Raw genomic sequence first — 10,360 nt, forward strand, 5'->3', positions numbered from 1 at the left:
GACATTAAATACTTGGTATTTTATTTTATTTATCCCTTTAAGCGGCACCTTTTTTTTTTAGCCGTACATCCAAATGCGCGGGTTATTTTGAATAAAACTCAACTTTTTACTAATTCAAATTTAATATGAAAATAATGTATAAAAATATCATTTAAAACACAGTATTAGTGAGAAAACATGTTATTAATACTAAAAAATATATATTTTAACACTAGTAGTATTTTTTTGAATGATAGAGTTGGAAACATGGTGCAGCACACAACCCTACATTACAAGGGGTGCACTCATAACGAGAATCTTTTCTTTTCCCCTTTTTTCTGCATACAACACACCTCCGTTGAGATGCAGTTTTACATTCTGTTTCCGGAACATATGATGGAAAATGACGATGCACTAATCGCATTGGATTTCCATCAAGACTTAGTCTCCCACCCTGTCCGGATGTTACTATGTCATAACCATAAAAAGAAACTAAAGCACTAACAAGCTGCATTCTGAATTCTAAAGCCTTTAGTTTACCTCCTAACATTTTGTGAATGACTTGTGCATTAAATATGGAAAGATTAATCAGATGAAAATAAAACTTCTTATACCACTTTTTCACCCTTTTTCGCTCACAAGCATAGGAGGTGGTCATTTGATCACTAAGATCAACACCACCCATTTTGCTGTTGTAAATGTGGATAACAGTTGGTACTTCTTTCCTTGCACCTTTACGTAAGACAATTTCTAAAGTATCAGGTATGCAGGTGGTTATCATGTAAACATCACGTTTATCCTTCCAATGCATTACCATGAATTGATATCCTTGCTCGTATGCAACACACCTTTCATTTGATTTCAATTTTGCATTAATAACATCTTTTGGTAGATACTTTCTGTAGCTTCGTAATGTTCCCACCACATCAGTCTTTCTTTGAACAAGAAAATCACAAATTTCCAATGAGGTATACCAATTGTCAAGGTATATACACCGTCCAACATCTAACAGTTCTTCAGATAATGACATTACTACATCGGTGGCCTGATATTTGTATTGTTGAGAAATTTCTGTGCCAGCACCAAGGTATATAATTTGATTCCAGACATATCCTGTTTTCCCACATGCCAATGCAAACGTCTTAATACCGAAGCGTGCACTTTTTGATCGTATCGATTGTTTAAACGACAGCCTTCCCTTCCACAAAAGTAATGATTCATCTATGGATATATCACGTCCTGGTTGTAACATAATTTTCCAGCGGTTAACAATGTACTCCTGAATGTATTTAATTTTTATATTCTTTGTATAACTTTTGTCCACAAAACTAGAAATATCTACAAAATGAAGAAATCTCTCTAGCAATAATAATTTGTTTTGCGATAGTATACTTTTAAAGCCTGCTGTTTCAAACAGTTTGCTTTTTGTATAGTACATTCGCAATTTGGGCTTTCGAATAATACCACAGTAGATTATCACTGCAAAATGAAGGCGTATGTCACGAGATGTAAATATAGCTTCACTATTGATAAACTTAAATATACGAGAGCTTCTTTGAAATACTTTACCTCCTGTCATTTGGTTAAAGTATATGTTAGTTTGTTCAGCAATGTACTCAAAAAGTTCGTTTGTAATAATATATTCAAATAATTCAAGAGGGTCAGAGTTTTTTATATCTCCATTGACTTTTTCTTCAGAAATAAAATTAAATCGTCTCATTCCTTCTTTAGGAGGTTCCTTTTGCCAATTTAAATTCTCATAGCAACTAACTTTCTTCTTCTTTAGAGCTGGAACTACTTTTATATTCTTGATATTTTGCTCAATTGATGGAATATTCTTAAAATTATCGTCACTGTAATCACTCAGATATAATTCTTCATCTATTTCTGATTCGATTAAAAATTCTATTTCACTGTCAGATAAAGATTCTGTCAACGAAGAAAGATCTGAGTCTTCTTCCAAGACAAAATTTACAGCGTCTTGAACAGATATTGATCGTCGTTTATCTACCTTTTTTTTTTTTATTTCTAAACGAAATTTGTGTTTATTAGTTCCGTAGAACATTCAAGAATAGTAAAATCGTGGTTTGAAGGGTGTATGACTAATTTTAAGGTGTTACAAACTCTATAAGTAACACCTTATACCAGTGCGTATTATTACGGCGGTGCTCCTTAACTCCTAAAACGGTCCTCCGTATTATTACGGCGTTTTGTCTTAAAGGGTTATTGTTATATATCTCATTTTTTCAACTAAAAAAAATTTTCAAGTTGGTTATTTTATATATAAATGCCATGTTGTTTTGTAATAAATAAAAAAATATATATAAACTTTAAATAAAAAATATCATTTTTTTAATAAATGCCTAAAATAAAGTATATTCCTAGATCGTTAAATACTGTAAATATGGCACGCACAAAAACAACAGTTCCTAGTACAAAAAAATCAACTTAAACACAAACTTCTAAAAACCAGAGTTCAACATCGACACAAACTGCAAGCGAGTATTTACCGAGTAATTGCAAAAGAATATTAACATGTTTACGAAGAACAAATAATAGATATAAATATAATAAAACAAACCGTAAACTTGGAAGAGTGGGTAAAAGAATAAAACGTTGGGTTCATACTGCTGAATCGTATGTCGATATTAAACATCAATTAAAAGAAGCAAACATAAGTCGAAAAAATAAATAATATATTTATATAAAATTTATATATTATAAGAATTTCTTTTTATAAAAGAGTCCATTTTTCTTATTGCGTTTCTTTTTTTGTAAGATTAGCTTTTTTTTTCTAAAAAATAAAAAAAAACATTATAAAAGACTAATTAAAAATTTTTAATTTTAAAAAAAGAAAGTAAAAAAGCTAAATTTTTTTTTTACATTAAAATGGATTCTTTTATCTTCGTCTTGTTTTTCTTGATTTTTTTGCTTTTCATTAAAAATTCTGTGCGCATTTTCGTCCTCATCCTCGATGAGGATGACTTCATGAATATCATCGATGATTGTAATGTCCTCTTCGCTAAACTCCAATTTTTGCCCAACAAATTCGTTATCTATAATTTTTTCTGTCATTTTAATCGACCAACTAATGATTTTTGTTCGAGCCATTAGATTTTTGAATTAGTGAGTGTTTCGAGTGAAAACACTAACTCGCAAGAATTAGTGATGTGAGCGCACGAGTGTTTGAGTAAGCAGGCTAAGGAAAATCAGGCAGGACTAAGTAAGTTGAGTAAGGACTAAGTAAGGCTAAGTAAGAAAGTAAGATAAAAAAACGGCCGTAAAAAAATAAGCAGTATAAAAAAAACATAAGTGAGTAGGCCTGCTAAGAGAAAATGAAGACAGAATAAGTAAATAATTAAGGTATAATTAAGGTATAGTTAATAAAGACAGAATAAATAAATAAGTAAGGTAGTGTCAGGGCGACACAATGTTTTTATGATGTAAAAAAGATATAAAAAAACAAAGTCAAAAAAAGATACAAGTCAAAAAAAATGGCTGCAGATGATATTGATTTTTCGCAAATGATTGTAAGACAAAATTTATTTTCAAAACCTCTTTATAAAAGTAACTTAAGGTCAAAATATACAACTAAATTACCAAAAATACAGTGGATGGGAAATATCCTTTTCTTAGAGATGCTATTTTGATTTTTTCGATAGATCATCTTTTGATGAAAATGAGTTAACAGATCCTAATAATACGGAAATACGAAGTATAAGACGCAGATGATATAAAAAGAATTAAAAAAAAATAAAGCGTCAAGTTTGTAGAAAAGCACTCATATGCTACCGAAAAATAAAAAGCTAGTATATAAGTAATAAACAAAATCGAAAATTAAATCGAGTGGGTAAACCAATATATCGTTTTGTTTTAACAACTGTTAATCGTAATAAACAAAGAAATCAAATATTTTTAAAAAAATGAGAAAATATAGGAGAACTAAAAGATACACTTTTATTCATAAAAGACCTACAGCACTCCCTAGATTTCATCACGCTTTAATCGGTAAAGGTAAAAAATGCATACTTAGAAAACGTGGTAAAGGTTTCCTTGGCAGCCTATTAGGAAATATACCCATACTTGGTAGTGTATTTAATAAAATATTTTAGGCGGAATAAAAAAAGAGTATAAAAAAAGACAGAGTAGAGTGTTTAAATAAAAAAATGAATTCACTGCGAGCATGCAAACAAAGTCACAGAAGAACGCATGCTAAAAACTATTGTAAAAAATGTTTTACAAAAACTTTTTATCAGCATGTATAAGACAACTTGAATGATTACATTCTCTTGTTAGGAGATATAAAAAAGACAAAAAGAATTACTCTTAAAAATTTACGAACTGATACGAGCAATCGTGGCGAATATATTTTAACATATAAATACAAAGATGGTGCAGCGGAAATTATAAGTGGAAATAAAGACAACGGACACACAAAAATATCTACTTTTTTAGGTGGACTGGTTTTAGATTTTGATATTATTAATAAGTTGTATACGATTTCACATGTAAAAAATGGAGTATTTTATGTTGGTAAAGAAATACCAAAAATATGTATTTAAAAATAAATTTTACTGGTGTTTTTTATGTTTTTTTAAAAAAACCATAAATTTAGTTTTTTTATATATAAAAAATTCATTTAAAAAAAAAAAATCAATTTTAAAACTTGTTTACAAGAATTTTATAATTCGGTTATTAATGTAGAAGCTTCCACCTTTTGAGGCAATGATAGTTTAAAACAAGTTCAGAGCAATTTTAAACTAATTTTTCGATTGGACGCTAGTAAACAAACTAAAGTAACTCGTTTTAATGATAAAGCACATATTGATTTTATTTTTGATAAAAATAAACACGAATTTGAAATGATATATGAAGATTTTGTCAACGTAATCAAAGAGTCATTTGATATTTGGTTACTCGAAGAAGAAAGCCTTATATAAAAAATGGATTTTGAAACCTATGTAAAAGAGTTTTATCCGTATCCACGTTTAGCAAAGTTTTATAGTGAAGTACTAGCTAGTTGTGATAAAGATAGTAATTTTCGGATTTTCAATCCTAACGAATATATTAAAGCTACTTGTTTATATGAAAAAATAAATATTGTTTTTATATATGAAAATAAACAAGAAAAAAATTTTGAAATATCATTTGAAAAGTTTGCACGTTTTGTTAAAAAATCTTTGAAACAAGGCTTATAGAAGAAAAAATCTGAGACGAAATAAAAAAAACAATCAGAGAGTTTATAGAAAAAAAGACTCGAAAAATACGACGTGGAAGAGGAATAGCTGATTACATTACTCCTAAAAATGTAACAAACGCATTGCAAGCGGGTTCGCTGTTGTACGGTTTAAAAAAAGCGTGGAAAGGCTAAAAAAACAAACGCAGCTTCAAAACCTGTTGTTACAAAACCCGGCAACCCTTATATGCCGCCCGATAAAGTATTTGAAGTGTATTAAAAAGACATTTTGTAAAAATATTATATAAATCCATCTAAAGAATAAATATATACAAATAAATTATTATCTTGCTTTTCTTTTATTTTTTTATTTTTATTACGTTTTATCGTTATTGTTTTTCTTCCATTACAAGTTAAACAAGTGGTTTTATAAAGATATATTTTCGTGCTTCTTTTTGTAGCGCTGTTAAAAACCCACACTTCTTTATTGATCACATGGATAGTGCAATCTTTTAACAGCTCCGTATTTTTTTTTTTCTCTGAAAATGATAAAAAATATTTCTCCATAACCTTTACAGGTTGTGCATTTTTCTTCTACAATTTCTTCTTAAAGCGTGTATGATGATCTCTTCATGTTTGATTATATTAAATGCAGCGCTACCTGTCTTTTTATTTCTTTTTTAGTCATGATATCATCGATAAGATTATCTAAAAATAAATTGGCAGTCTTTAATTGAGAATAATTGTTCAAGTAAATTTTATTCATTTTGTCTCCACATAAACTGCTGTCATTCCATTGAAAAGGAAATTTGTTATATGAAAAAAACACATTTTGATTGCCAGTCATGGTGCTATATTTTAAATTAAATTTAGTAAACCAATAAAATTCATGGTTGTCTGCTGTCCATTCTGATGGGAAATGCTTTGTTTGTCGTATATAAGAACTAATTTCAATTTCATTATAGTTGATAATAATAGTGTTGATTTGTACATTGGTTTTCACTTCTTCTACTGCTTCAAACAAATGCGTATTATATCTTAAATAGTTTGGAATTTGTTGCAATACACTTTCTTCTCCTAAACTATCAAAACAAAAAAAAATGACCATTGTCTATTTTGATCAAGGCTCTCAAATGCTGGCCTGCTTCTTTTGTAGTATCATTGTTGTAAATAATAAAAGAACCATTTTTTTTCATATTATTAATAATATGAATAAGTGTGTGGGTTTGACTTAGTTCATCAAAAGCTTAAGCTCGTATAAAATAATTTTTAAATTCAGAGTTTTTAAAATAACGAGAAAAAGATTCATTAGTAGCCATTTTTTTGTTCTTCTTTTTCTAAACTATAAAAAACTCGTCATAAATAGTGTTACAATAGCGTGTAATATATTAACAAAAAAAGTGTTTTTATCGCTGGTTCCTTCCTTTATAATTTTTTCTTTTTAAAGCTCCATCTAGTTTTTCTTTTAAAGATGAGACGATAGGTATTATTTTTGTTGTAAAGTATCTACGAAACCATCTGTATGATCGCCATCTGTTTGATCGAAAGTAGGTTTAATATCTCTGATAGTATGAGACTTTTGAAAAAAGACGATTGTGGTTGTTTTGACAATATATTTAAAATAAATAATTTAGTGTATCTACTTTTTGAAAGGTAAAAAAAAAAATAAAAACAAAAAAAAATGTCTTCTTTGTAATAGTTCTGGTAAATAATATTTTGCAGAATGATTTTTGTTGTGTAGAGGTTGACTCGGTAACACTTTATTATTTTCGTAATTATAAAATTCGTCTTTATTTCTGTATAAAATCATTAATATGCTAAAGTTTCTTTTAAAGAAAAAAATCCATTGTGATGTAGGAAACATTTCTATTAAAGTTTTATCGAAATCACAGCGTTCAAAAGCTTTATAAATGTAGACTCTATCTCCTTCTGTTTTGACTTTTCCATTGAGAAAATATTTATAACTAGGCGTAGATGTATAAATGGGGTAATATCCATTATGAAAAACCTTGTCGTGATATGAAAAATAGGGTCTTTGTACACAAGAAGGATAAATATTTTCTAATATTTTACAATTTTTCTTTAACTCGTCACATTCCCATTTGTCGCTGAAATAAGAAAACAAAAAATAATATTTTAAAGACACTTAAAGTTTGTTTTTCCATGAGCAAATTTATTTTAATTCCTTTTTGTTGTTTTGTAATAAAGTTTATAGATTTTAATAAAGTCATCCATATTTTTTCTTTTTTCTTCATGTTGTTTTTCCACCGTTGTTTTTGTCATATTTAAAAAATCATCATTGATCATATGACGCTTCAAACATACTGTTTATCCATGAGGGCAACTGTTCTGCAAAACTCACATATTCACGAGTAGATTTTTCAAATAAACCAAGATTATTTTCATAGTCTTTAGCTATAAAAATATAATACAAATCAACAAGTTTTTCTTCAGATAAATTTATATTCAAATCCCATTTTTTTAAATAAGAAAATAAAATATCTTGCCACTCTTTATACGTATTATTTAAATGATGAAATTCATACAACATTTCATGTAATTCATTATCAGGATAAAAAAGTTGAATTGCTTTGAGCAGACTTTCATCGAGTTGTTTGCTCGTCATTCTCTCTTTCAAAATGGTCAAGAATTTTTTTTTAGAACTCTTTATAAAGGAATAATTTATGTAAAAAACAAGTTTTTTATTAATAAAACAGGTTTTTTTAATCAAAAAAATTTTACAAAATAAAATAATTATTCTTCATCTTCCTCTACTTTAGCCTTTACTTTTTTCATTTCGCTCGATTCTTTCTCAGCAAGTGATTCAGCGGCTCGTCTCAAGTTCATGTTTAAATTTCTATAATGACCGTTTTTATTTATGGTATTGACAAAAGAAGGTTTTATGGATAATAATCTCTCGTAATCTGTTAAATGAATGCTGTCGTCTTCTTTTGCCAATCGAATAGTATAATTATTAAAATCAGCATTTTTTTAATATTCCAGTTTTAGGATAAGCTACTGTTTGATAAGCTCTGTTTTGAGCAGTTTGCAAATCTACCATCAAAGTTTCCAACACTTTTTTTGTTAATTTATAATGATTAAATTTAAAAATAAAATTATTTATTATTTTTCCTTTAGAAATTTTGAATTTGGAGTCATCTTTTTTTAATTTAATTTCACTTCTGAACATATAATTTGTTTTATTGAGATCACACATGTCTCTATATTTCCATGGCATTAGGATTTCACATCCTTTTTTTATTAGGTTCGTAGATGAGATCTTTTTTGATATAATTAAATTGAGCAAGAGGTTTGAGTGTTACAGTAGAACATTGTTTATCTTTAATATTTTTTTCTTCTTTAAAATCTCTAAGCCACAAAGTCGCTGCTGCTAAATCTGCAAATTTTACATAGTTGCTTTCATTTCAATAAACAACTTCAAAGTCAGTTGTTTCAATTTCTTTAGTTTGGTTTGAATAAACTTCAAAATAAAAATGTGTTCCTTTTATAACAAAACAAGTTTTTAAAGAATTGTAATTACATGTGAATTATGATGTAATAAAAGTTCAAAGTTCAAACTGTGACATGATATCACCATTGAACTTTAAACTCTGTACTTTGATACTTTAATTCTATTTTAATGAGGTAGGATAAGTTGTTTTGACTACTTTAGTAAACCTTAGCATATAAAAAGAGGAAAAAATGTCTTGTTCAAACAACAAAAAACATTTTCTTTTAGCAAGGAAATCAAGTAGTACTCTTGTTAAAAGAAAAATAAAACAAATCTTTTAGCAAAAAAACAAATGTTACTTATGTAACATCTGATTCTTAGCTAAAAGACTCATTACTTTAGTTTATAAAAAAAATGGCAGATAAAGAGAAACGATTTTACGAAAACACTCGTTTGGAAATTGTTAAAAAAAATACAAACATTACAACATAGCTGTACCTTTAGCCGATTGTTAATGTCAAGAAAACTACGATAAAAAACTGGTTAAAGAAGTTGAGGAGTTATGTGAGCAATTGTATATAGATACGGAATACCAAACTATGATACCTCTTTTACCTTATATTGATGAACTTTTTACTAGACCATTAAATTCTAACAATTTAAAACAATGTGAATTTTATTATAAATGGTTTGGTTATTGTAATCTGTGTGAAAAAAAAGTTTTTATTTTCTTTTAATTGCTATTATTGTAAAGAGAGTTATTGTAAAGATTGTATATATGTGCATAAGAGAAAAAGTTGTTTATAGTTTAGAATTTAAACAATATATATGTTTATAACGTTTTTTATGTATTTTTTTAAATGTATATAAAAAATTAGTAAACTATTTTTAGATGATTAAAATAAGAGAAACAGAAGAATGGTCTTTTTATGAAACAAAAGATATTACTTGTTTCGACTTGAGAAGTAGAAAACATTATGTCTTCAACCGAAAGAACGTATTTTAGTAAATACTGGTATATCGATAAAATGGATACAGATTTACATGGACAAATATATTCCGAATCAGGTATTGCTTATAAATATGGTGTTGCCGTATTCAATGCACCAGCAATAATAGATGCAGATTATAAAGATGAAATTAAAGTGTTGCTTTATAGTATTTCAGAAGAAGATTATATTATTAAACGAGGAGATGCTATTGCTCAAATGGGTTTTATGAAAACATTAAAATCATTAAAAATAGTTACAGAAATTGATGGTTGTTCTAGTCGTGATGTTACTATAACGATGATTAAAGATGTTGAAAGAAAAGGCGGTTTTGGTTCTACAGGAAAATAATTTTTTTTATAATTTTTTTTGTAATTTTTTTTAGATTAGTAAAAATATGACAGATGACGAGGCTATTGAATGTGATATTGAATATGATAATGGTTCAGCTAAAAACTATTATCAAGGTGGAACTAGTGAAATTCAAACTGATGGCTCACAAGTAAAATCTGATAATAATCAAAAAGAAAAGAAAAAAGAAAATTCGAGAGCTGATATTATTATTCAAACCAATAATGCTGAAAAATCGACAAGTTTTTTTCAAAGCAATAATGCTGTAGCTGTATTGAGTGATATGTTAGGTATTGGAAAAATGAAACAATTGGATTTACGAATTTCAATTTTAGAAGACTTGTTTGATAACGGGGCAGACGATTGTAAATTGTGGATTATAAAAGATTTCCATAATAAATTTGCATACAATAT

At 27.7% G+C, this 10,360-nt stretch overlaps 2 protein-coding genes across 2 annotated transcripts; one reads left to right on the forward strand and one right to left on the reverse strand.

The window, feature by feature from the left end:
- Nucleotides 1–211: 211 nt before the first annotated feature.
- Nucleotides 212–2,044, reverse strand: LOC136083405 (piggyBac transposable element-derived protein 4-like). The gene has a single exon (XM_065802801.1). It carries the CDS (start codon nucleotides 2,042–2,044, stop codon nucleotides 212–214), a length of 1,833 nt encoding a protein of 610 aa, XP_065658873.1.
- A 7,539-nt stretch (nucleotides 2,045–9,583) lies between these two features.
- LOC136083406 (deoxyuridine 5'-triphosphate nucleotidohydrolase-like) lies at nucleotides 9,584–9,946 on the forward strand. Its single transcript, XM_065802802.1, has one exon. It carries the CDS (start codon nucleotides 9,584–9,586, stop codon nucleotides 9,944–9,946), a length of 363 nt encoding a protein of 120 aa, XP_065658874.1.
- The last annotated feature ends 414 nt before the right edge of the window (nucleotides 9,947–10,360 follow it).

The sequence above is a fragment of the Hydra vulgaris genome, chromosome 08, assembly GCF_038396675.1.
Source record: "Hydra vulgaris chromosome 08, alternate assembly HydraT2T_AEP".
Lineage (NCBI taxonomy): Eukaryota > Metazoa > Cnidaria > Hydrozoa > Anthoathecata > Hydridae > Hydra > Hydra vulgaris.

Coding starts and splice junctions, on each gene's coding strand:
- LOC136083405 (XM_065802801.1), bottom strand. CDS start 2,044: ATGTTCTACGGAACTAATAAACACAAATTTCGTTTAGAAATAAAAAAA.
- LOC136083406 (XM_065802802.1), top strand. CDS start 9,584: ATGTCTTCAACCGAAAGAACGTATTTTAGTAAATACTGGTATATCGAT.